At 36.8% G+C, this 27,865-nt stretch overlaps 5 protein-coding genes and 2 non-coding genes across 8 annotated transcripts; 2 read left to right on the plus strand and 5 right to left on the minus strand.

Moving 5' to 3' along the window:
- Positions 1-140: 140 nt before the first annotated feature.
- On the minus strand, positions 141-3,752 carry LOC113698266 (uncharacterized). Of its 2 annotated transcripts, none has more exons than XM_027218026.2 (7): positions 3,551-3,752; positions 3,010-3,142; positions 2,270-2,373; positions 2,006-2,177; positions 1,639-1,779; positions 1,441-1,532; positions 141-1,069 (listed from the first exon to the last, which is right to left on the minus strand). In XM_027218026.2, exons 1-7 carry the CDS (start codon positions 3,640-3,642, stop codon positions 364-366), a joined length of 1,440 nt encoding a protein of 479 aa, XP_027073827.2. In that variant the 5' UTR covers positions 3,643-3,752; the 3' UTR covers positions 141-363. The 2 variants fall into 2 exon arrangements, with proteins under 2 accessions (XP_027073827.2, XP_027073828.1); XM_027218027.2 differs by having other exon boundaries at positions 3,010-3,138; positions 3,551-3,725.
- Positions 3,753-4,766: 1,014 nt separating this feature from the next.
- Positions 4,767-5,693, minus strand: LOC113698634 (uncharacterized). The gene has a single exon (XM_027218510.2). It carries the CDS (start codon positions 5,691-5,693, stop codon positions 4,767-4,769), a length of 927 nt encoding a protein of 308 aa, XP_027074311.2.
- Positions 5,694-13,849: 8,156 nt separating this feature from the next.
- LOC113699475 (uncharacterized) lies at positions 13,850-14,296 on the minus strand. Its single transcript, XM_027219845.1, has one exon. It carries the CDS (start codon positions 14,294-14,296, stop codon positions 13,850-13,852), a length of 447 nt encoding a protein of 148 aa, XP_027075646.1.
- Positions 14,297-16,484: 2,188 nt separating this feature from the next.
- Positions 16,485-16,568, plus strand: TRNAL-CAA (transfer RNA leucine (anticodon CAA)). The gene has a single exon. It is a non-coding gene; the product is annotated as a tRNA-Leu (tRNA).
- A 2,258-nt stretch (positions 16,569-18,826) lies between these two features.
- On the plus strand, positions 18,827-18,910 carry TRNAL-CAA (transfer RNA leucine (anticodon CAA)). Its single transcript has one exon. It is a non-coding gene; the product is annotated as a tRNA-Leu (tRNA).
- Positions 18,911-21,918: 3,008 nt separating this feature from the next.
- LOC113699476 (uncharacterized) lies at positions 21,919-22,839 on the minus strand. The gene has a single exon (XM_027219846.1). The coding sequence runs from the start codon at positions 22,837-22,839 to the stop codon at positions 21,919-21,921; it is 921 nt and encodes a 306-aa protein (XP_027075647.1).
- A 1,472-nt stretch (positions 22,840-24,311) lies between these two features.
- LOC113698398 (pentatricopeptide repeat-containing protein At2g17670-like) lies at positions 24,312-27,733 on the minus strand. The gene is made up of 2 exons (XM_027218209.2): positions 26,165-27,733; positions 24,312-24,959 (listed from the first exon to the last, which is right to left on the minus strand). The coding sequence occupies exon 1, from the start codon at positions 27,575-27,577 to the stop codon at positions 26,177-26,179; it is 1,401 nt and encodes a 466-aa protein (XP_027074010.1). The 5' UTR covers positions 27,578-27,733; the 3' UTR covers positions 24,312-24,959; positions 26,165-26,176.
- Between the last annotated feature and the right edge of the window lie 132 nt (positions 27,734-27,865).

Raw genomic sequence — 27,865 nt, forward strand, 5'->3', positions numbered from 1 at the left:
TATTGTAATTTTTTAACGGATATGTCTTTTTCTTTTCTATTCTTTTTTTCCGATTTGAAGTTATAGTGACACAATATTTTAATTGTACAAATATGAAAAATTATCCATGATTAATTTACTGGACATTAGAGAAGGAAAACTACAAAAGTGACTGCTAATTTTATTCCTTAATGCATTATATTAGTATATCCATTAGGATGGACGAGTACAAAATGTTGCAAATATATAATAGTAGCAGCAGCTATTCTTTAAACTTCATACTACGATCCAGCCTTATATATAACCTCTGTAATGAATTGACTACAACATACCCCAAAAATAGAAGCAGAAAAATCCAGCCTTATATAATCAAACCATAACTATCTAAGACTTGCGGTATTTGAGAGCTTCAAAACGGGCAGCAAGAGTGTCATAGTCTGGTAATCTTGGGTGAACTCGAGGAAATGAATCCCGTTTGCCTTGCATTCCAGGTGCCTGTGGTGCAGGCCTGTGAGGGGGCTGGTTCATTCCTTGTCCAGGTTTTTCCATCTCAATTTCCTCATCAACGTCTGATTCATCAAATTTGACATCTGACTTTGCAGGAGGGACAGTGTAGCTGTGCCTTCTAAGATTTAAAGGTGGTTCTTCCACGTCAATTTCGTCGTCGCAATCTGAGTCGTCAAATTTGATATCAGAACGAGCAGATGCAACATTATAGCTATGCCGTCGATAAACCTTTGGTGTGTCGAAATTGTTATGCTCAGCACTTGAGGGATGAGAATTTTCAGAACTCCGCCGCTTGATGCTCTTCTGGACCTTGTATTCATCATCACCCATCATTTCATCATCTTGGGCCATGTCATGAGGCATATAAATGCCAGCAGAATTGGACCTCACAGAACTGATGAATTTATTCATGTTTGCGCCATTCTTACTGTTGTGAAAACCAGATGCATGCGCCTCTTTACCAACCAGATAGGCAGCAGCTTCTGCAGCAGCAATTGCTTCCTTCGCAGACTTGGCAGCAGCTTCAGCAGCTGATGCTGAGTCTTGAAAATGCAAGGTTTTGCTTTCTCCAACACCTGGATGCCTTTTTTGTTTCATATTTTTCAAATTGTATGTAGGGAATACATATTAGCCAAAGTTGATATAAATTAAACAGAAAAAAAAAAAATGTTGACTAGATTTTTCACACTGGCAATGCCACATAAAGGATAAGAAGTTTGACATGTCAATTTAGCAATTATGCGGCAGACAAATGTTTATTATCTTCCCATGTCTACACCTGACGGACTTATCATCAGGAATAGGCATACATGCCCAATGAAAAACAAGAAACCCGAAGTCATAGAAGCCAGTCTCTGACACATCAAATTTACAAGGAAATCTGGTATTTCTGTTGCTTCTACACGTTTCTTTTTTACCCGAAATGATATCATAATCGGTATGTTGGTGCCTTACTTGCTGGTCAGAGGGGGTTCTGGTGCCACTGATTGATTCATGACTGGCTTGACAGGTAAGCTGGAAGCACTTGCAAAAGTAGTTGGTCCTTCCTGGTAAAATTAGAGAGCAAAGCTTGATAAAAGGGCATATAGAAATTCTTTTAGCATGAAATAAACTTGGACAGAGTAAGAGAAAGAAAAAGAGCCAGAAACATACTATACGCTCTTCTGGAGGCTTGAGCAGCTCCACCTCAGATTCTGTTGTATCCCAATCAACCTGGTATTCCTTTGCTATCTCTTTCATAACTTTCAATTTTACTTCACCAGATGGTGTTCTAACAGAAAGCTTTTCAATAAGCTGGCAAAGAAAGCAAGATTTCAATTTTTCCTTTCCCATTTAGAGCTCACAAAGGGAAAAGAACTTAGCATTCTTCAATATGAGTTTGTGATGTAGTCTGTCTAACATGTGCTAAGAAGATAAACAGTAAAGACGGTATATGATCATTTCCAACCAAAGAAGTATGTATGCACTGGAAAACAAGTTAATTAGAAAGCAAACTTCCATGAAAAAACAACTTAATTACCATCCGGTTCACTCCAGCATTGGGTCGTAGATCAGTAGCTGCAGATACAAAATCTTTTCCATATTTTTTCTCAAAAACATCCCGAATAGCCAAGAGTTCTGGAATCTCTGAGCAACGAGGGCCAGCAAAGATCAAACTTGATATCCCTTCTTTCAGGTCAGCAGGGCAATCCCTGAAATAAATGCAGGCAAGCACTAAAAGTCTTCTTTAACTCGATCATTTGTACTTTTTTCAGTTATATGAAAAGGTATATGTCCTGCAAACCTTCGCTTTGCAATAATCTGAAGTCGGGCCACAATGAGTTCACAGAAAAGCTCAATGAACTCATTTGCAGCCATAATGTTCTGTTCTCTTATTACATGTTCAACCTGAAACCGTGAAAAAGAGAGTGTTAAGGACTAGTTAGAGCTTATTACGTAGTCTCATCAGAGTCCTTCAGTTTAACTTAAATTAACAAGTACGAAAAAATATAGCCAAAAAGCTATATTTATTAAGATTCACTCTTTTCCCTTCTCTTGTTCACACTCACATCCACACAAATAGTCAAGGACTTTTTTTTTTTTTGTTTTTTGGAGGAAAAGAGGGGGGGGGGGGGGGGGGGGGGGGGGTTTAAATTTCGAGCAAGACTATCACAATTATTGTAAATAACCCTTCACATACTCATCCCGATGAAGCACGAACTACTCCTAATTTAGAATCATACTAATGAGACAACAAGACAAAGTCATCCAACAAAATCCAACCTATACCTTCAATAGATAACTACTTAACTGAAATCACAGACTAAAACTAAGTTTATACTCTTTCACAACGAAACCCAAGTTTATGACTAAAATAACAGAACCAGAAAAGGAAAAAATGGAATGAATTAGCCAAGAAACGAACTTTTCCAGGGTTGCATATGAAATAATTAAAGATCCAAAAAATTGAACAAAGAAAGGGATATCATGGGGGTTCAAGAAGCTTTCAGCAAAGAAAAGAAGAAGGTGATTAGGGAAAATTACCCTGACTCGAGCAGTAGCATCCTGTTTTTTCTCAAGCAGCATAGCTATGTCTCTCCTCATTTGCCTAATCACCACCTCCCTCTTATTCCTCAGTAGCTTTATTCTTGCCACCGCCATCTTCGCCATCGTCTTGCTATCCCATTAATAACACGCAAATGTATGTACCAAAAAAAAAAATTAGAAACCTTAGAATTGGGGAATGCACAACTACTAACAGAAGCCAACATGGGTTCTACAAGGAAAAAAAAAGTGAAATTTTAAAGATCAAAACCCATTTGAGAGAAAAAAAAAATTACATAAAAAGAAAAGAAAAGAAAAAACGAGGCTTTTCTATTAGGAAAAAAAAATAGAAATTTAGGAATGATAACACACCTGAAAGTGCACAACTATAAACAAAGAAAAGATGGGTATTTAAGGGGAAAAAGGAAGAAAATTTAGAAAATAAAGACCCATTTGGCAATGCAAAGCTACTAACAGAAACTAACATGGGTTTGGCAACAAAAAGATTCGAAATTTTGCAAATTATAGAACTATGATATACCATTTGGAGGAGTTGAAACGTCTGCCGAAGAAAGAAAGCCCGATCTTCATGGCCTTCTTGCACTGTTCAGTCGCTGCGCCTGCAATAGTCATTGCTCCACCAATGTGTGACTGCGTGCTGTGGCCTCTGCGTGTGTGTCAGTCTGAGCAAGTATGCACAATGGAGTAAGCCAGGAGAGGAGATGTTCTTGGCACACCGCACACAAAGTATAACGGTCGTCTAAAATGGAAACAGATTAAAAATATAAATATAATTGTGAATGGTTTAGTGACGTGGCGTTCAGTGGTGGGCCCAACGGCAAAAGAGTGAGCCACCGACTAGATGAATTTTCCATCTTCCGGCGCGAGCCAGGGCACGTCCAAAGAGCCGTTAACTGATTTGACGGCCGGCAAAGGGTCAATGCCTTAATGTGGATGTAACTTGGACCTTTGAGGATCCAATGCAAAATGATAGAAAAAATTTCTAATTTTTACTTTGCCTTTTTTTTTTTGGCTTTTGGGAACTAGTATAGCGGGATAAGATTCATTTGCTTGACTTCACATTTGTACATGCATTTCTTCTCTTGTATTTTTTTTTTTTCAGGGTATCACAATCTTTCGCGCCAAATTAATCTTTTAAAATTTTATACAGTCTTGTTTAAAAAATATACGGCGAGTCCATCATACAACTTTTTCGAACTTTTTTTTTCAATAAAATATAATATTTTAGAAATTTACACTAATAGCAAAAAATATATTGAACCGTCAAATTTACGTTAATAGTAAAAATTCTCTTGCACATCCTATTCCTTGAAAATTTGAGCTTCAGCTTTCTTTTTGCCCTTTCTATTCTATTGAGGGTACCAAATTTGCAGAGAAGCCAGGGCGAAAACTGATCTCAAAGTAAAGGAACATCCATTAAAAAAACGAATTGGTTAATCAAGTGTATCTTCTATACTCGCTTATATTCTGATAATATATAAGAGGTTTTTGTAGGCTATTGATACAACATTACAGATTATATTTTTCGGGGTCGTTATATTTTGGCATCCGTAGCATACATTTCTACCGTTTCTTGAACAAGACCAAACAAAGAAAAAGAGTGGACAGGGTAGGCAGATTGAACTGAAATTTCTTCTTCAGATTCAATTTCTTTCTGTTGCTATACAATTTTTTTCTCGAACTATCAATTACCTAAGACTAGAGAATTTGAGATACCATATGATAAATTTGGCACCTTAAGATGTTCCTGCTGAGAGTATGTTCAGAAGAGATACTCTTGTGCGGATCAAATGTCTAAACAAAAGCTCTAATCCATTTTCAAGACTCTCAAGTATAGTTTCCAAAGCTTCCAACTTTTTTTGAGCTGATTCAATCCTCTCGGTTCCATCATCTTTGCCGGAATCATCAATGAGTAAATTGCCAAGGGCAATATCTACATCTTCCAGCTCATTCAAATTATTCCTTTCACCTTCACATGCCAATACTCCTTTGTAAATAAAATTTGAAACCAATGTCCACCGAGTAGGTTTTAATTTCATCACTGGAACTGACAGAAATAACAGCAGAGATGAGAAAGTTGAGATGTTCAAGAGACTCGCTTCAGTCAGGGCTCTGAGCACAATTGACAGCTGATCGTCTTCAGAATTTGACAGATGCAGAGGGACCATTTTGTTATCTACATGCTTCAGCTTTGCAAGAGACCTTGAGATCTCCTTCTGCAAGATTTTTCTGGAGCACATAAAAGATGCTACATCAGTTTCAGTTCTCAATTCTCGCAGCTTGCTTCGTCGAAGAGATGATTGGAGCCCTTTAATGCCTTCTTTCATTTGCATGACTGTATCTCTTGCGTTGCTACAAACATCTACGTATCTCACAGATTCCTCAACTAACTCATTGACCATGTGATCTTGCTGATGCTGTGAAAGGGCTTGTTGAGTCAGTGGCAACGCAAGAAGTTCCTCTATGCCTTCATGCAATTCTTTAAGGCCTGACAAAGACAGGCAAATCTTATCCGCCTTGGAGAAGGAAGAAGAGGATGTCTCCCAAGTCTTTAGCTTGTTCACCGCTTGCTCAATCCTGATTGTGCTAGGATGTGATCTTGTAGGCAAGCTGACAGAACGAACTCTGTAATGGTTCTTGGATTTTGGATTGAACGCAGCCATTTTTTCTTTTCTGATAGTATAGATTGGTTCAATACTCCAATTAACTCCCTGATTCATCATCTGCTCTATTTATACTACTATAACACTCGAAAGAAAACGGGAGGTTGGGCAGGTTAGTATTCATTATTATGTCTTTAATCATATCAATGTGATAAGCATCTTCAACATTATGTTGGTTTTTTGTTGTCCTGCCCTCAACCAACAAAAGCATTAACAACCACAATATTATATTGATCCTAAGCTAGGTATTCGGACAGGGTACATTCATTTTAGGCAAAATTTTCATGCACCAATGCCACCGGCAAAAGGGCTCATGAATCCAGAAAAGTCGGTTAGGCATGTAAAAGACAATGGTGCCTTCCAAAGTTGTCTAGATTGGGCGAACCTCCATTATAGACATAATTGTAGTGCCCTACAAGGATGGCTTTTTAGATATTGAGATCTAAGAGGGATCATAAATTATCATAATGATTGAATTGCCGACGAATATGGATTGTGAAGGCAAATGCAATGTCATAAATTTTGTGCACGAGTGGCAAGTTATTGCACTGTTTGCGCTGAGGTTTCAACCTGCTAATGGTGATGGAAATGACAGCTGGTATGTTTTGTTCCTGATGCCTAGTTGCCTAATACAAAATTGACCAAGGGTTGCAATTAAAGAATTCTGTCTAAATAAATTAATTAAAGAAATTCTCAAGGGTTGAGATTTTGCTCTACAAAATGGGATAAGTTGAGAAAACAACCATTCGGGTCAATAGCACATACTGCAAAATACCATTGGAACTTTGATGATCAACTGATGCATGTGTAGTTAACTCCAGGGGAAATATTTTCAGGAAAAGAAAGTGGACAGAAAACAAAGATTACTTCTAGGCTGAATTCTCAGAGTCTCAACAATGCTAAAGACTTGAATGGCGAATTTTACCCAAATTCTGTGGATGATTTAATTAGATTAAATTGCATATATTACTTGAGATGGTTATCTAATGTAATTGTCTTCTTTTGTTTTTAATTTTTCCCATACTTAGCTTACTCTATACTAGAATTTGTCTCGGATTGTTACTTTCCTTTGAGTGTACGATTGAATAATAATACATAACATCACCTTTTACGAACGTGGTGCATCCCATCTATCAGTTATTTTAAGCATTTCAACTTTAAGCGATTAGGCAATAATACGTTCTCAAAACCTGTCGAGAAGGATAGAGAATATTTTTTTACCACAGGTGAAAACAAAAGAACAGTTGAAGAACTTGTCAGCACATTTCCCATGCCTATGTTCAGACGTTGGACAGGGCTTAATGGGTTTGGAGAAGATTGAAGAGATTATTTAGGCATTCACAAAATGCTGCAGTCCTGTTAACTTGCTGCAGGATTCCTTGGCTGTTGGTACAGATGTACACCCTATATTGTCTGAAGTTTGTTGAGGTCTTAATCATCCATTCTAGTCATTATCTTAATGAAACCAGAGTTCAGGGTTCGACATGGCCTTGCTATTTTCAGATTGAGAAAAGTGTAACAAGAGGAATTTATTTGTGTCTTGTTCCTTTAACAATGTGTAGAGAGCATCAGAGCATGTGATGCTACCCTGGCTCTCCTCTTATGTTTGATATTTGGCCAACAATGACTAATAATTTGCCATTTCTTCTGCTCTCGTGTTCATGAAATTCTTCAGGTAGCAAGTACAGTCTTGCCCATATATGGAAATTCTTTTCAAGTTTTAGGAAGATGGGGCGGTGGGTGGTCTTCTGGCGCAATAATTGCCACCTTGGCCTAACGTTAGCAACTGGGATGTTGCATATGTTATCTCTTCATACTTAGATGAATGATGGGGTAGTATTAGATGGAGACATACAAGAGACATTGAAACTAAAGTAGTTGAAGAAATGTACTTGTGATATTTAAGGTAAACAAACAAAATATACATAGACAATTTGATATGCGCAGAGGAACGGGCATCCCCTCCTCAGCTTTTCATTTTCTCCTCCTGCTTTGGTCTAAAATCCAATTTGATAACCCAGAATTTCCTTCAGCAAAGCTTTTCCGGTAGAAGTCAAGATAGATACCCTCTGTCCTTTTACAACATCTAATTGTGCTGTTCATTATAGTGATTAAGAAACCACATTATCTGAGTGCGACGATACGATGGATATGGTGGTTAGACATTCATAATACATAGAGATAATCTTCCTACAAAGTTCAGAGTTCACACGCGAATGGCTTCTTGTGCTGATCCAAACATATAACGAGGATGTAGATTACTAACATTGAAGCAGATTCGAGCTGTGCACGAGTGGCTTGTTGTCACAATGTTTTCAGGGTTGGTGGCAATGGACAACCTGGAATACGTTTGCAACACCATTTCTGAGATTCTAAGTCAATACAGATAATAATTTGCTTAGTTTACTGCCACAACCATTGGCTTACGGTTTAATTAAATCATTAAGTAGAATAATTATAGACCAGTAGTTTCGTTTGGTAATACCTATGAGGAGTGATCATATTCTCATTCTGATCTTTTCATCGTTCTTGCGTCTATTAATGAGATTTACCATCCTCGATTGTAAGAAAGTTTGATAACCGTAAATTCAACATAAAGAAATTGATTGTTCTAAAGTGGAAAAAGGGTGGCAAAAGTAATAGAGACATCAGAGTTTAAACCAAGTTTTCACAGTTTCGGCAGGCAAATGAATAAACAATCACTGAGCAAGTTTTCAAGCTCAAATCTACCAACCACACGTGCGATCTCCTCAGCGTTCTTGGATATGACACCTTCAACATGTGGAGGGAGACAACCAAGTACAATTTCACAATTCAAAATAATAGAGGCTTCGCTTGCAATTAATTGCAGGTTGGATTTTCTATATCTGAAGATAATTAAGCCACAAGAATTGTCAAAAGTTTGATCCTGATCTTCGATCTACCCATACATAAAAACACGAGGTACACCTTGATAGAACAAAACAATGAAAATTTGCAGATACAGGTAGGAGGAGTTGTAGTTCTTCCTGAACAGACTAAAGCTTTATTTGAAAATTCATTAAGACAATAAAGATGAGTTTTTTCTTTGTTTTTGTAGAGTGGAAATTAACCTGCTTTCTGGGAGGCCGGAAACCCAAATCACATACGTTATTCTAGAAAGAACGCTGAAATTGACACTGAAGCATAGCATGCATGAATAGAAACCATAGCATGCATGTTAGCATTCAGGCATTTAATTAATGAGAGATCAAGGCTCTTTCCATTCCACAGTTCATGGTTTGAAAAGAGATTGACAAGATATCACGATATGATGCAGGGTAATTCTCATTGGTAGCAAAAAGAATGACTAATTTTTAAGCTCAAGAAACGCTGACTATTTTGAGTACACCATATATATGTGTTCTCAAATTCAATGTGATGCAAGAGGCACACAGATAGATATAAATCAAATTAATTTCAAGTCTTTTTTTCTATATTTTATATTTTGTTCCCCTTTCCCATTTTCCTTTTGATCCTTCCAAGTATGTTATGAATGTAAAGATCAGGGCCAATGTGAGGATTGAGAGTAGAAATGGCAGAGAAAAGTAAATGCACAATAACTCTGGAGGATGTGGAGTACAAAGTCTAGAATTATATTGTATTTGTTGTATCAAATGCACAGAACTGTATACAATTTCATATACATTTGATTTCATAAGCATATCCTCTAAAATTCGGAAGCCTATGCAGGATTTGTGATCAACGATCCATTTGCAGAGGATTAGCATGAGATGATGTTTAGCAGAGAGGTCCTTGATCTGATTAGGCACCTAAACAAGCCCTCCAATCCATTCTCAAGACCCTCAATGCTAGCCTCCAAGGTCTCCAATCTGTTTTGCACCGACTGGATCTTTTCATTTTCACTTTGATCATTTCTGCAAAGGCTGTGTAGGGCTGAATCTACACTTTCGAACTCATTCTCAACTTCTTGTTGATCTTCAAATCCCACCTTTTTCTTGTTTACTAGTCTTGAAACCAGTGACCATTTGCTTGGCTTTGCCTTGGGTGATTGAGAAGTCAAGAAAAGCAAGACATTTTGGAAAATGGCGATGCTGGTTGTGTTAACTTCTCTTAGTACTCTAATCACTGAAGAAATATGTTGATCATCAAGATCCATGATTGCTGAAGCACTGATCTCATGATCTATTTGTTTCAATGCTGCAATTGATCTTTTGGCATCTTTCTTCATCTTCTTTCTGAAGCAACTGTATTTGGTAACGCTTGTTTCCGTGCTTGAATCTCCTTTTCTTCTCCTTAAAGAAGACTGGAGATCTTTAACATTTTCCTTGAATTGTGAAACAATCTCCCTGGTAATGCCACAGATATCCAAGATTCTGACTGAATTATCCAACAACTGCTCACCCCATTTTTGCTTTTGATGTTGAGACAGTGATTGAATGTTCAGAGGCAAGTTGAGAACATCATCCATGCATTTATACAACTCAGCCAATCTGCATAAATCTTTGCAGATTGCCTCTGAAGTTGATGATGCTTCCCATGATGCGAACCTGTTCAACTCCTCTTCAACAGCAAGAGTTGTAGGATGTGATCTGCAAGGCAAACTAATTGATCTAATGTGATAAGTAGATTTTGAGGCCATATTTTTTTTCTCTTGATGACTTAGATTAGCAAATACAAGTTTGCTTATGATGAATTGATGAAGAGGAAGAGTTGAAGACCACTATATATAGATGAAGAGACAAAGAAGAAGACAGGATGAGCAATTTTTTCAATACAAAATTCTGGGCAACATGTGCTGGCATTGTTGGCAGTCCTTCGAGCTAAGCAAATTTGCAAGACAATTGGCAAACAAAGTTCTAATCATTTGCCATTTCTTTAATACCTCATGGCTATGGGGTGGATATGAGGTGTTACATTTTCCTGTTCTTGATCAAGAGGCTTTGCGCTGCTTCTGCCACATCGCTTCTCTATAGCTAAACTGAGGTGGCTAGTCACCTCTAAGTACGTGGCTTGTTGAGATTGTCTCGTTTCAAGGAGCCTTAATTCATCAGAAACAAGGACAAAGCACATCTTTGAAGATCATAATACAGTGATTACGACATTAACAAAAGGGATTTGGATAGTTTAAAAATAGAGGCGTTGGAACTTGGAATGGCAGATTGAAATTAATGAACGCAAATGGGGCCATTAATTAAATATGTGCACGTATGGCTTGTTGATCCTGTGTCTCCGCTGAATTAATTATTGTTTAATGCTTCATAATTAGGTTGAGATGCCCCATAATCAGATGGGACAGGATAATTATAACTCCAAAAACCAGTAGTTCTTGAACTCGTTGAGGGATGGTTACTCCAACATGTTGCTGTATAATGGAATGCATGTAAAAGATAATCTCTTTTTCTTTATTCAAGTGTTTGTCCTGCATATAAGTGGGGGAAAGTTTAAAACTAAACTAAAATATCTCATCTATATACGAACCAATTTAGCAGAGTGATGTTTTCAGTATACTCAGGATTGCTAGCTTTATTTTGGTTAGTGATTGAGTTAAAACTATCATGCATATACACAGACATGTGTGTCATTTTCATAAATCAAAGGATAATCAATAAGAAACAACACATAATCCGAGCGGATGCTGTAAACATTTGGAATTTGAATTCCCTCAATTCAATCTCTATTACTCCCTCCCTTTTTTTATAACTGTCGTTTAAGGAATTTGCTCCTAAGTACTTTTATCTGTCGTTTTACTATCCCTATGCAGCATTTATTATTTTTTCACATTTTTACCCTTTTATCTCTCTTACTCCTAGTAATTATTGCTTCTCTCTGCCCTTCCATATTCTTTCTTCTTTTCTCACCGTATGTTGAACCCCTTTGTTCTTCTTACTCCTAGTATGTTGAACCATTTAATACAGTGAGAGAAAACATGGGTGAATGGAATAATTAATGAGGGTATAAAAGGAAAGTGGTGTATAGATTTAAGCAATGAAAACTTTTCTTAATTGACGTGCAATTCCTTAAACGTCAGTTATAAAAAAAGGGAGGGAGTATTTATTTATCCATTCACTTATGAATTTTTTTTTTATTCAAAGACTTGCATAGGGGAAAAGCTACTTATTTCACACCGTATGCCACTTCAGATTCAGAGGGATTCTGAGACCATTTTAGTCAAATGAACAACGTTTGATTTTGTACTTCTCCTTCAGAAAATGCAGCATCATTCAATTCCCAGTTATAACAAGCTATCCAATATGAAAGGGGAAAAAACAGAAAGAATCATCAAGCAAGAAAAACCCACTAACGCCAGTGAATTTCAGGATTGCGTCTAATAAGCGCAGAAGTGCTCTTTTCCTGCAGACTCCCCATTTCAAAGTTTTCTTGGTTTGACAATTGAATCTTAGATTACCGAGCATGATTATAGAGATACACGTCTGGTTCTAAGAAACCACATAATCTGAGCGTAGGAAATAGGGTGTGAAAAGATATGGTGGCTAAGAAATGCACAAATTACAGAGATCATGTTACAATAGTTTGAGAGGTTACACACGAATGGCTTCTTGTCCTTGTTCAAACGTACAATCAATAATGAGGATTTATAGTTCTGATTTCCAGATGTGCACGAGTGGCTTCTTAATTATCATGATGTTTCCCTGGGAGGTGACAATGTGAAGTATCTTTGCTGCATCATTTATGTGATTATTACTAAATCCAGCTAATAGTTTCATAATTAATTGGGAGTGCCATTAACGGACTTCTTAATTTAATCATCAAGTTTGATTATTCGAGGCCACAAGTGGGCTTAAATCCCTACTTTGTTTGTTAATTCCATAAGAAGATATCATATCATGACCTTGTCAATATTCTTGTTTGAGATTGCCCAATTCTCCATCAAAAATTTGCTAGCAGCAACATCAACAAAACAAAATTGATAGAGACATCAGAATTTCATATGTATGAGTTTTCACTTTTTTATTACTTTTTTTCTTACGCAGATAATTTTCTAGCTGTTTCACAAGGCAGATTTTGAACCCAAAAAATAATAATAATAATCCATACAGATGATTGCGAAAGGATGGATGAGAACTGTGATTTTGTGTTGAAACAGGTTGGTTCAGAGCAGGTTAACCAGAAAAGTATTCAAGCTCGAAGCTGCTAAGCACACCTGTGATGTTTTTAGTAAATGTTATGGCGGGCTGAATTTTGTGCTTCCTCAAAATCTCTATATAGTAGAACATTTGACATGGTATATTAACAAAAACGGAAGAAAAAATGTATATTGCAAACACAATAACAACCGAGGACTTTTTCTTTTATGAATGAAAAGCCATCTTAATTTATTATCGATATTGCTTTGCTATCACTGTTTGTGTATTTGAAGTAATGATAGTGAAGACTCTGTTTAATACCGTAAAGCTCAGGTCAATATGAAAATTGAGACTAGAAATCATAGGAAAATAGTTTGCAAAAAAAGACTAGAGGGAGATATGGGAACCAAACTCTATATTTGAATTGTATCTGTTGTGTTAAGTACAAAACTGTTCATGATTTCATATTTACACATCGAAATTCATAAGCAGATCCTCTGATATCTGGATGCCTATGCAGGATTTGTAATAAAATATCCATGGAGGCAGAAGATTAGCATGCAAGAATGTTTGAGGAGGGAGGTTCTTGATGTAATCAAGCACCTAAACAAGCCCTCGAATCCATTCTCCAAAACTTCAGTGCGAGCCTCCAAAGTCTCCAATCTATTTTGCACCAACTGAATTTCTTTTCATTTTCGCTCTTTGTCATCTCTCCAAAGGCTACGTAGAGCCGAATCTACAATTGCCAATGCATTTTTAACTTCTTGTTGATCATTTTCACGTCCCACTTTTCCCTTGTTTACTAGTTTAGAAACTAATTAGGTTCATAAAGTATTGTACCCATGAAGCACCTTACACCAAATGCAGTAGGATAATTGCAACAATGTACTATATATTTGTGATGTATAGTGGAATAGGGAATTATTATTATAACAAATTTAGCGTAACAAAAGTCACAGTCACAGTGCCTATTGCCTAATACTACTATACAAGTTTATAAGGTAAAATAAGTAGTAGTTTTATTTATCGTTTTTAGAAGAGGTTTCGTTTCAATATCAATACGTGCAAAGTATGTGCACTTTCCCAGTTTTAACATGATCTTTGGGCACCTTTCTTCGTCTTCCTTCTAAAAGATGTGCAGTTGGCAATGCTTGTTTCCGTGCTTGAATCTCCCTTTCTTCTCCTTAGAGAAGACTGAAAATCTCTTACATTTCCCTTAAACTGAAAGATGATCTCCCTTGAAATGCCACAGATGTCTACAAGTCTCGATGATCCATCCAAGAACTCTTCACCCCATTTCTGATTTTGATGTTGTGAGAAGGCTTGGATGGTCAGAGGCAAGTTGAGAAGATCATCCATGCGCTTGTACAACTCTGCCAATCTGCAAAGGCCTGTGCAGATTGCCTCTGAAGTTGATGATGTTTCCCATGTTTTGATCTTGTTTAACTCCTCTTCAATTCGAAGAGTTGTAGGATGTGATCTGCAAGGCAAGCTAATTGATCTAATATGGCAGAGAGCAGTGGATTTTGAGGCCATGTATTTTCACTTTTTTGCTCTTCTCTTGATGATTCAGATTAGAACACTCAAGTTTACCCGTGATGAATTGATGATGAACAAGAAGTTGACGCTAGTGTGTACAGATGAAGAGATAGGAGACCAGATGAGAGATGTTCTGAATATTAAACTTTGATCAACATGTGCTGGCAATGTGGCCATTCCTCTGAGCAAGGCAACATTGTAAGACATTTGGCCAACAAAGTTGTAATCATTTGCCATTTCTTTGACATCTTGCAGGTGTGCAAGTGGAGCTGAGGTGTTATAATATCATGTACTTCCTGATACATTGCTTCTGTAGATCCAACTACTTGGCTTGTTGAGATTGTCTAGTTTGGAGGAGCCTTGATCCATCAAAAACAAGGACACAGCACATCTTTTTAAAGACTAATTCTGGAGATTCCAACATGTAAAGTAAGTGATTAGAACCATTAAAGTAGGCATTTGGGACTTTTTTATATCGAGGTGTTGGATGAATGGTAGATAGAAACAAATGAACGCAGGCAATGTCATTGAATGTGTGTGTGCGTATGGCTTAATCAGTACTTCATAATTGTGCCGATTATCAGATAGGGAGATCTTAAAAGTAATTTTCCTATCTAATTGATTGCGTTACTCTTCTGAGGATCTTACTCATATGTTAGGATAATGCAGGAAGAATCACCAATTTTGTCTTTGAGCTAAGAAGTGGACGCCTAAGCCCATGCTGGATCAAACAAGTGAGATCGTTCAAGCTATTAGTAACAACTCAAATCCCTCCAATCTTTGTATTTGGACATTATGTAACAATGCTTTGAAATTTACATCATGCGCAGTTGCAGAAACAGCTTAAAAGGGTTGTAATGAACCAAGAACAGGACACCTTTGGATCGATGGCTCATGTAAAATTGTGAGTACCTATTCTCAGAAGGACCAAATTGAATGCCGATTCTTGAGTCTTGGACAAAATTTCTTGTCGCATTTTCAAGTCAGTTTATCAATCATATCTTTCCCTTGCATAGGTAGCCTAATTGAACTACATGCATGCTTGGCAGCAAATGTACAAACTTATTAGCATAAAAGTTAGGAAGGATAAGCATCTATAATATTGTCGACTAGAATGGGAGACGTCAGTCAGGAATCTATACACTCCCTCCTCCTCATTTTGATTATCTTAATTTTTTTTCACACAGTCCAAGAAAAAATAGTTAGTTTTATTAAAAAAAAATAAATCCAGTCTAATGTTTTCCTAAAATACCCTTAAATTAATATTAGAAGTATCACTAATCACCGTACCTATACACTAATTATAACAACAATAATGACGGTATATTGCACCATTCGAAACATATGTCAAAACCATTATTGGTAGAAATTTTGACTATATTAAATAGAGTAAATCTTAGATACGTTGACAGAGTACACAGTATCACCGTTTGATTTATGACATGTGTGTAAAAGTTGAATTTCAAATTCAATTTTTGCATAGTTATCATTCATCCAACACTGACAGTGTATAAATAAGGTAGGGTATATTTACTTATAACAAAGTATATTAAACAAGCGCATTCTAGAAAAATTAAAAATTAACTATATTCTTGAATTGTAAGGTGAACTATAATTTAGGATGATGAAGTAGGACAGAGAAAGTAGCATTATGTATAACAGTCTTCAGCAAGGAGGAATAAGAAACACTCTGCTTCTCTTTGGAAATGTAAAGAGAGAGATTAGTATTTGGTCGACAAGAAAGCAACAGGTTTTAATTGCTACTATACGGCGTCCATCATGACTTGGAATTGAAGTTCATCAAATTTTAACCCATCGGCCTGAAGACATAGGGGCAACTTCATTAAATATTATCAGGTGATTTGTCGTTTAATATTTTCCACTTAAAAATCTGATTACATGAATAAGTATATTAAAAAACTTGCATCTCGCACGAATTAAACTATTAAGTATGGTGAAGAATAACTAAGGGCCAAAAATTACTTAGTATTTCCTCTAATACTGAATATAATGATTTTCGCAGTCGAAGTAAATGAATGGAAAAATCAATAGTGAAAATGTTAAATCTGTGGAGCTAAAGCAACGGACGGGGCCTCATAAGGGTCCGGCTCCATTGGCATCCGTTGGTGTTGGGCCGACCCGAATTCACAAAAATATTCAGATAAATAAAAGCTTCCATCGCCCAGTCAGGATGGCCGAGTGGTCTAAGGCGCCAGACTCAAGTTCTGGTCCTCGTGAGAGGGCGTGGGTTCAAATCCCACTTCTGACATGGCTTAGACTCCTTTTCCAGCGTCTGTCTATTTTTTACAATTGTACAAGGCCCTTTAACAGCACTTGGATTCTCGGTCACATATTTTCTATGCCAATCCAATGCCACCTATAGTATTGCGCCAAGTGTCCTGTTATTATTTACACTTTAATTTTCAAATAATTCAACTTGGTTTGGTTTGGTTTATTATTTACACTTATGTTAAACCAAACCATGTTGAATAATAAACCAAACCAAATCAAGTTGAATTATTTGAAAATTAAACCAAACCAAGTTGAATTATTTGAAAATTAAAGTGTAAATAATAACAGGACACTTGGCGCAATACTATAGGTGGCATTGGATTGGCATAGAAAATATGTTACCGAGAATCCCAAGTGCTTTAACAGGATCGATGGCACATGTAAAATTGTGAGCACCTCTCGAGACGGGATCTATCTAGCTTTGACAGCAAAAAGATAAAATTGGCAATTTGTTGCACCTATAACCTAACCAACAACACAATGAAAAGTATGATAAGGTAAACAAATCCTATTTGCACTTGCATGAATAAAGTTACTTGAAGAGGTAGGAAATATATGTAGTTTTATTATTAATAAGTGAGAGTTCCAAATTTTGTAGCTGATTAAATTCATCATAACAAAGTGATGATGACCACCTTAGCTTAGCACAGCCTATTCATTCATGCTCATGCCCTGCCCTTTCAGATCAAATGGATATCGTGCGTTTTTCATCGACTACCGTCAATCTGGTACTCGTCCCTTGTACTGCATGATCATTCATCTCCTAGTGAAATCAATCTCAGCAACTCAGGTGCATGAATCACATCCGCCCCCAGCAAAAAATCTATCGACAAAGCAATGAGAAAGAGAGAAAAGATAATGGTAATAGTGTTTGTTTGATGTTATTGGTCTGAAGAGACTTTCTGCCTCCATTTCCCCTACTGCTCATGCGCCATATATTTCTGCAAAAACAGTCAATTTTCACTAAGCTTTTATGTCTGTAACATGCAAATACAATGCAGATGGATAGAAATATAGCTATAGCATTCATCTATTCGATCTCAGAAGGACCAAATTGAATGCTGATTCTGGAGTCTTGGACATACTTTCTTGTCTCATTTTTTCAAGTCAGTTTAATTATCAATCATATCTTTGTCTTGCATGGGTAGCCTAATTGAACTACGTGCATGCTTGGCAGCAAATGTACAAACTTATTAGTATAAAAGAATCAGAAGGATAAGCACCTACAATATTGTCCACTAGAATGGGAGACATCACGAATCTGTATACTCCCTCCATCCCATTTTGATAATTTTGAGTTTTTCTCGTACAGTTTAAGAAAAATTAGTAAATTTTGTTGGAAACGTAAATCTAGTCTAATATTTTCCTAGAATACCCTTAAATTAATGTTAGAAGTATCACTGATCACTATACCTTTACACATTAATTATAACAACAACAATGACGTTATATTGCACCATTCAAAACATATATCAAAACGATTACCGGTAAAAAATTTGACTGTATTAAATAAGATATGGTTTATTTACTGATAATAAAGTATATTATATAAGCATATTTTAGAACAATTAAAAGTTAACTATATTCTTGAATTATAAGGTAAACTATAATTTAAGATGGATGAACAAGTGAAAAAAGACTCTATTAAAGTAGGACGGATGGAGTAGCATTATGTATAACAGTCTTCACCAAGGAGGAATAAGGAACACTGCTTCTCTTTGGAAATATAGAGAGAGGGATTAGTATTTGATCGACAAGAAAGCAAGGTTTTAATTACTACTATATGGTATCCATCATGACTTGGAATTGAAGTTCATCAAATTTTAACCCATCGGCTTGAAGACATAGAGGCAAATTCATTAAATATTATCACGTGATTTGTCTTTTAATATTTTCCAATTAAAAAGCTGGCTACATGGATAAGTATATTAAAAAACTTGCATCTCGCATGAATTAAACTATTAAGTATGGTGAAGAATAACTAAGGGCCAAAAAAAAACTAAGGGGGTTATTATTTAGCATTTCCTCTAATACTGATTATAACGATTTTCGCACTCGGAGTAAATGAATGGAAATGCGCTTCGAAAAATCAATAGTGTAAAAGTTAAATTTGTGGAGCTAAAGCAATGGGGCCTCATAAGGGTGCGGCTCCATTGGCATCCATTGCTGTTGGGCTGACCCAAGCTGACAAAAATTTTAGATAAATAAAGGACTTCAGTGTCCATCCATCACCCAGTCAGGATGGCCGAGTGGTCTAAGGCGCCAGACTCAAGTTCTGGTCCTCGTGAGAGGGCGTGGGTTCAAATCCCACTTCTGACATGACTACCCCCTTTTCAGTATCTGTCTATTTTTTCCAATTGTACAAGGCCCTTTATTTTCATTATTTTTTATGATTATTGTAAGCACATTGATGTTTTCTATCATGAATAATAAAATAAATGCTTCAGACTCAGCAATTTAAGCAAAGTGCTTAATTAGTAGTCAACAAGATTCGGAGTATCTACACATTGTTGAGTTGTTTCTCCCAAAAAATTTTTTTAAAACAATTGATTCATTAAGTATATCATTTTAGTAGTATAAATATATCTTTAAAATTTTATGATATTTAACCCCACGAGGTTGTGGTTTAGTAGCATGAAAAAATTCAACAAAAACAGCTCCAAGGCATATGCAAGCTCAAGATACAAGCAAATTGTTGTTCCAATGTTCATGAGATTTAGTTTAAGCCAAAAGCGGAATTTAGTAGACATGACAGATTTTTTGTATCTGCTCTTCTGAAAATTAATAGAGCCAGCTGCAAGTAGGTTGTAAATCATTGGCTTAGTAGGCTTCCTAGACTATATCAAAGTTTGCTTCCAAGTTCTTGCCAACAACCGGCAATAGTAAAAAAATGAGCAGAGTTTTTCTTGCACAATATTGTATATATGGATTAGTCCTCAACAATGTCAAGAATGGGTGCATCTGCAAAAATGGCGTGGCCTGCTTCCTCTGATCTAGTCATGAGCACTACCAACTTCATGGTCAGAGTCTAGTGTTCTCTGGACCTTTCATGCAGCCTACGAAAACTTTCAACACCTATGGAAACCTTCCATCAAAGGGAGCACAAGAAATGGGCAAGACAAACCTAGTGCACTAGAGAACAACAATATTACCCACCATGCAAGCTGCTGCTAATTAGTGCAGATTCTGTTGTTCAACACAGAATCAGAAGGGAAGCATATTTTTATCTCCATATATATAAAAAGGCGAATTCAGCAGATGAGATCAACTGATGGTGATAATTTATCATAAAAGGGCATGTGATGGCAGAAATTGTTGTTGCTTCAGGGAGAGAAGTACCTTCCAGATTGGAATTTGTTTCACTTTAAGTATCATTAAAACCCAAGGCCATAACACTCAAATTAACCTCTTTTAAACTCAATAACAGTATTTGTTTCAGATTGTTGATTGGCTCTCAATGAAACTGGTCCATTCTAATTTAAATCAAGTGCTACTAGATGATTAAAAAAACATAATACAATAAATTCTTGATGACTAGCCTTATCTGAATTTTACTACATCGAATGTTTCTTGCTTACTCAATTCAGCGTCATACTTGTAAATTCCTAGCATGTTTTTGAGCTTCATTCCAATGAATCACAATGCGTGATGAACAAATGCTCATGAAAGTTTGTTCCCTTGCCGACTTCTTGATTGAAAGTTTTTAAGGCTGAATCAACATTAAAATTCTCTGAACCCATTAACTTTGTGACAGGACCCTGAATTGGCGGAATCATGTATTCAGTGAGATAAGCATCATGTTGCAATGGCTACAAAGAAATCATATGATTATCAGAATTGATCCCCCAAAACTATTCTTCTGCTACCACGAAGTTTAGTACAAAGCATGATCTATAATTCCATTCTAAAGTATGTACATCACCGTACTCCACATTAATCCTTCCGTAGTACCCTTACCTGCAGGGACATAATTTTTATCTAAATGGTTTAGAAACAGACAAATAGTGTCAATGATTAGTAGCATGTTACTTTTGCTAATTAAGAAGTCAAGCGTAATGTGCATTACCATCCTACTATATTCCATAATACTGTTTAAAATTCCACAGCATGATGATTATAGTGGGTTTTTTTCTTCCTCCATGTTCTGCAACATCTTTACTACGACATCTAGCAAACTACTCCTTTTGTCTTTATGGAATGATGATACGTTAATTATACTTATTCATGATAAAGAAATATTACGAGGTTAAATTAGATTTCCTTCTCCACATGATGATTCTGTTAGATTGCAATCAATAGTTTCTATAATTTACATACGGATAAGACGTGGCGTGATTGCAGAATAATTCATTGCTCTGTCAACTGGGGTATTGTGTACCATAATTTGCACCTAAGTATATATATTTTTTTAGATGCAGGAATAGATCTAAATCACTGAATCGTCATCACATTTTTCTGACTTTAACTGTGAGAAATAGTTGCAAAAGAAGATTTGCCAGTGAAATTGAAGAATTTTCCACAATGGACAGGCAACTAAAGGACTATGTTCTGCAACAAGAAACAAAATGGCGACAAAAAGGAAAGCTCATCAAGTCCTCCTATCGTACTAAACTGTACAATGTAGAAGACAAGAAGATGAAACCTTATATTTCAAAACTAAAATTCTGAAGGGAAAGTGAATAGAATAATAACTTTCAGTGCTATAGCTTTTGATAACTTATTACTAATCATCATTTGTTTTTCTTTGTTTTTCCTTTCAGGGCAAGGGTAGAACTGGGAGAGGGGGTGGGGGGAGGAGGGGCATGCTTCACCCCTCATAAAATTTTGAGAATTGTCAAAGGTTTCTATATATATTTAGTATTGCCACTCCATGTTCTATAGAAAATCATGCTCTCTCTCTTTATAAGTTTCAGAATTTTTAAAATTTCTTTTATATACTCAGCAATTTGTCCCCCAAAAACTTTTCAAAAATTTTATGTTGACTCCAAAATTTGTATGTACACATATTTTGCCCCGTCAAACTTAATTTTCTAGCTCATGTACTCCAGGGTAAGACAAGTATTGCAATCTTGATTGAAGTTTATCATCCATGGTTCTGCTCTACTTCTCGCGGATTTGACATGCAAAATGAGAATACTAAATACCATAAAAATGCTACAACAGAAGTACTTGCAAATGATATTGGTACTATTGGTAAAAGATGTTCTTCAGCACTCACATTCAATCGTATTTCACATAATCATACAAAATTTGTATTTGTTACATATAGGCTATCCTTTCTCCTCAACTTTTTTTCTTTTTCTTTCTTTCTCTTTTTTCCCTTCCCCTCAATGGATGAGCATGTTAAGAAGCGTAACTCTATATCGGACCAACTGCCTAAACAAGCCTTCTACTCCAGTCTCAAGACCTTCAATACTGGTATCAAGCATCTGCAATTGTTTTCTAGCCAGTTGCACGTCAGCTTTGATACCACCATTTTTTATGTGTCCCTGAAGGGATGTAAGAGCAAGATCAGCACATCCCATGTTGTTGAGAACATGGCTTTTATTGGCAACTGCAGACTTTGTTAACATCAACTTTGAAATCAGAGACCAGCCACTAGGTTTTGTCCTTGCTGAAGCTGGTGAAGACAAGAAAACTAAAAGAGATCTCAAGACAGATGTGGTGATAACAGTCACTTCTCTAAAGACCCTAATCACCATTGCTAAATGATGATCTATGTCTAGAACATCATGAGAAGATCCAATTCTGCTTTCCATATGCTTCAATGATCTAAGGCTTTTTGCTACTTCTTTCTTTACTTGCTTTCTGAAGCAAAGATAACGGCTTATGTCTTTTCCAATGCTGGCATCTCCATTTTTTCGTCTTAGTGCTGATTGAAGCTCTTGAACGTGTTCCTTAACGGAGAAAAATAAGTCACGAACGATGCCGCATGAGTCTAGTAACTCGACTGATCTCTCAAGTGATTCTTCCACAACTATCCCATTTTGATGTTGAATAAGAGCTGCTTGTGCCGTTGAAGACTGCATGAGATCCTCAGTGCAGTTGTATAATTCAGCAAGGCCAACTAGACCAGCTTGAATTGCGACTTCACACAAGGGCTCTGTTATTGAAAGGGAAGATGCTTCCCAGTTCTTTAATTTGTTCAGCTCTGCTTCAAACCTGATGGCATTGGGATGTAACCTTGAAGGTAAACTAATGGATCTAGCAGTGTATTGAAGGCCAAAAGATACAGAACTGTTTGCCATTTTCTTTGTATGTTTGGTTAGGCTAGTAAGTAGCTTAATGTCGATGGAGAAGGTTGAAGGACTGTTTGCGATGGAGTTTCTTTATATACCTGTCAAGGGTCTCGTGGAAATCAGTTGCATGTGACAGCATTCTGATTCCCTTACCTCTTGAATTGATTTTGTTGCATGTCTCCCCAACAATCGGTGATAGTTTATGTTGTTATATGGAGACCGTATGGTCTCAGGAAGGCAACGTTTACAATTGTTTACTTTATGGCATTTACTTCGGTTATTTGAATAATATTGCTGCCTGCAAGAGTCTCTTAAACTTGACTCCCCACAGTATCATGCATGGTTTCCTTGATTCGCTTACGGATTTTTATTATTTGCGTTAGAATTTGTTTATCCTATGCAGAAAGGTCGTTGTTTCAACAAAAATAGTTGGCATTGGTCTATGTCTGGAACAGATTGTCAGAAACAGTGAACTGATAATCTTGATTGTGGAGAAAAAGAGGGATGACAAGGTTTTAGACATTGTTTAGTTTTCTGTCTGTGACAGTAGCTGCAGATTTGGAGGCCTCTTGTTCTATTTAGTAGTTGTTACTTAGTGAAACTAGAAATATTCTGCTTGAAACATTTCAAGGTCGAAATTTACCTTATCTTAAAATCAATAGATCTGGCTGGAGAGGCTGTCTTTCTACTTTTTAGTAGACAAAGAAACACCAACAGTGTATGCTAATAAGTCCTGGAATTTGACACCATTGACATAAAATATAACAGTATCTTCAGCATGGAAGAAGGCTGCAACTTGTCGGCTGCAGTAATTCGCCACCTAAAGTTTTTTAAATATTCCCCAGTAATTCTTTTTGTTATTTTGTTTAATTTCTTTTGGTAAAGTGTCTTATACCAAACTAACAATTAGCTTCTTTATAAAAACATACCATTAGTATCTTACTTTACCATAGGATTAGTACTACTTTTGAACAATTATGAAACATTAAGTTGCTTTTAATCAAATATTTTTATAACAAATCAACTGTTTAGTTTCTTTGATTACTATAATTTTATAATAGCAACTAAGACAACACTGTACATGTTATGCAGGAAATCAAAGACAAACAAAACAGGAAAAAAAAAAGAAAGAAAAATTCAACTATCATTTAAATTGAAGAAGTTTTAACCATGGTTATGAATGCCTCACATTGATAATAAATAATGGTATAGAGACTAATTTTCGCATTTTTTTTTTATACTTTGTCTTTGTTTTTTAAGAAGTGCTTATTTCTGATTATTATCTACCAAACTTTCATTTTACATTTAGTATACTTTATTTGCTATAGAGATTTTTTTTTTTTTTTTTTTTAACCGTGGCAGCTAGTCAAACATTGAGAGCATATAACTACCCTCAACAAATTCTCACCCCTACCCACAGCCAAGCCGGAGATGCTTTCGTGAGTCTATATCAAATGAGCAGATCATTTCTCCTCTACCTATTTGCACATAAAGAATTGAAGGGCACATACTTATAATCTTGGGGTCTAGTTCAGGATCTACTACGAACAACAAAAGAAATGCAATCTTTTTCCATTGAGTAGGAAAGATGATGTTATTTTTGTTTTTGTTGGGGGGGGGGGGGGGGCGCGGTGAACTGAAAACCCATCATCAGAGCCATAAGGTAAATATGGATTGCCAGCAGCTTCATGACCAGTTGAAATGAAGGGTGTGCTGTCAAGAATGCCAGCTAGAGTCAACCAACTTCGCGCCAGGGGTTCAAAACGGGTTATAGTAAATGGATCTCTATTACTTTTGGCTGCGTAATGCACTCAGCTTTCCACTCGAATTGCAGCATTTCCAATCGCTCTTTAACTTCGTATTAAGAAAATATGGCTGGTAAGGCTGTGTATGCAACAAGAAGTTTACTTTCAGCATTTTCATTTTAGAGTTTCGCAGGCCATCCTCATTTCTCACAAAAAGAATTGATCTTGACCATTTCCGACTGAGACACAGCAGGGTTGATCCATATTTCAAGAATTCTTTCAACTTTGAACCAGGAAACTTGCTTGCACTTCTGTAGCCAATGCTTTTGACTTTTGCCATACACACAGCAAGAAACCGCCAGAGACTTGCCCAGTGGAAAGCACCTAGCATATAGATATCAAAAATATCATCAAATAGGCAACTTTAGTAAGAAACTTGGGTTCTACTTCTACCTCAATGCAGATAAGGGGTAAAACTGATGGTGAATTGCTGATACTCAAAGCATGAAAAATATGAACTCAAAAGATGTAGACATTCAGCCTAATGGCCACAATCTGAATGACTAAAAATATGAAAAACAGCAAAATTCAATTGTACACCAGACTCAAGACTTCAAGACTATATCTGAACGAGTTACCTATAACACACCAAAACAAACTATTCCACCAGAGAACATAACAGCTTTGTATGCTGCAGCTAGAGCTAAAACAACTGACCCAGCCCTTTCATGGCTTTATCGATTCTACAAGTAACACCCCAATTAGGCAGGCAGGGAAAGCAGCACAACTAGAATGTCATTACCCTGAGTTTTATACTATTATGCTTTTGCCATTAATAATATCTGGTGCAGCTAAAACTAAAATAATTGCTAACCCCATTTACAAATCATGCTATTTCCCTTACTGTTTTAAAATTCTCTATATAGAAAAACAGCAAAAGTTTCTCCAGTGGGAGCTATATATGCCAGACTTTTGAGGCACATTTTTGGTTACCAGAGTATTAGAAGAATGGATCTCGTTGGAACCACAATTTCCCACCTGGGGTGTATTTCCAGAGGGGAGAAAAAAAAAATTGGCACAGAAAAACTCTATCATTTAATGCTTCATATAATCACCGAAATAATGTGCTAATTTGCAAACTTGATGTCATGTGAAAGGCTTGCAAGGACTCTCACAACTTTCTTAGAATCCTTTTTCTTTATCTGACCAATAAGGCAATCCTCATATCCGGATAAACAAACATAAGCAGCGACTGAAGTAATGCTGAGTTGGTCAATGACAAAAAAATTGGTTCAGTTTTTTACTCTTATCGTCTTGCATAGATGGCAGATGTATATGTCTACATATGCACATAGGTCCATATTCACAGACTTTGTGATACAAGAATTAATGCAGATGGGTGTGAATGGGCTATAGTGAGTTTTGACAGTAAAGCTATGCAAATCCATTTCTCTATCTAAAAGAATAATGGACCAAGCACGTACTATATTAAAAATATATATCTGCATATAAATACAGAGAAAGTCCTAATAGACCAATATTGAATGCCAACAAACATTCAGTTCAACAATTTTAAGAGGTAAAAGTACCATCTATCTAGATCAAGCAGCGAGGCCTTGTTCTCTAGCTTTCTTCAGCCACTTAAGAGTACTTTCCAGAGTTGAATAAGCTGCAACATCAGTCATACTCTTACTCTCCACTGCATAATCAAAAACTTCATAAGCTTCCGCAACTCTACCTTTCCTACAAAGCGCCCTCACAAATGTCCCGTAACATCCTGTCTCAAGCTTCATGCCACCCTCCTGCATCACCTTATACAATTCAATCCCTTTATCCAACAGCCTCGCCTTACACAACCCATGAAGCAATGTGTTATATGTGCACACATTAGGATTACACCCCTTTGCTTCCATTTCCCCCAACAATGCCAATGCCCCAAGTGCATCGCCCTCCCTGCACATTCCATTCATCAAAGAAGTATAAGTAACTGCATCCGGAAAATGTCCCATTTCTGTCATGATGCCAAGAAACTTCTTAGCCTCCTTCACCCTCCCTGATTTTGATAGCCCATAAATCAAAGTATTATAAGTTACAAGGTCTGGCTCCACCCCTTCCTCCTTCATTTTCTCATACACATCCAACACCTCTCCACTTTGACTCAACATACAATGGCCCTTCATAATGGTATTGTATACATAACAATCAGGCTTATATCCTTCCTCACTCAAAACCCCCAACAACCGGGTAGCCTCTCGGAGATTCTTCCTATTACAGACATTATCGATCATAATTGTATACGTCACCAGATCAGGCTGTATCCCGAAGCCCTCCCTCATTTCCTTGATGAAACTATTCACAGTACTCAATTCCCTATTCCTTACAAGCTGTCTAACTAAAAAATTGTAAGTATATGAATCAGGAACCAAATTCTTGCCTGATAGATCCTTAACCAACTCAATGGCATCCTCTTCCCGTCCACAGGAGCAAAGGGTCCTCACAGCAACGTCCGTAGACACCTTATTTGGTGGAAAACCTTGGCTGGACATATAATTAAGCACCTGGTGGACGGATGAGATAGAAAAATCATTAGCTTTGCAAGATTGAACGAGAAGCACATTGTAAGTAGAGCTATCAGGGGAAAATGAAGGGTGAGTCTTGATCATGTGATTGAGGAACAAGATTGAATCTTGGAGGGTCGCTCTGGATGAAAATGACTGGAGGACCGAATTACAGAACCTGAGGTCTAAGGGGGTTTTTCCTGGAGTTGATATAACCTGATTGAAAAGGGTTTTGGCTTCTGAAAGGCTAGGGGGATTGAAGGTGATTGCAGGGAGCTGAGATGTCATTTCCGATGGCAGTTTTGTGGGTTTTTTCTTGGGAATCTTTTTGTCTGCCCAATAAGGGAAATTTTCAGTGAGGGGATGGGGTTGAGATGGGGTTTTGTTGATAAGGGCGTTCATGGGTAGCTTGGCTCCTCTCATGGAGGGTGGAAATTTTCCCATCTCTTTCAGTTATGGAGTTTTTCCGGTTTCCCTCTTCTTCTGGAGATTCAGAGGTGCGATGTTTGAGTTTAGGGCTTTTGAAGGGTTTAACAGTTAGGATCAATAAGCAGAACAGTGAGAGACCCGGCAACGGCGAAAAGTGAGGGGGTGAAATTTTGAAATTCCGGCACTGGGTTAAAGCTAAAAATTGCGAATTTAGTCCTCCGAATTCTGATAAACTGTAAATTGAGCTCTACCAAAATCCATTTTTTTTTTATTTAATGCATTATATTTGATATTTGTTCCGAT

The sequence above is a fragment of the Coffea arabica genome, chromosome 7c, assembly GCF_036785885.1.
Source record: "Coffea arabica cultivar ET-39 chromosome 7c, Coffea Arabica ET-39 HiFi, whole genome shotgun sequence".
Taxonomy (NCBI): Eukaryota; Viridiplantae; Streptophyta; class Magnoliopsida; order Gentianales; family Rubiaceae; genus Coffea; species Coffea arabica.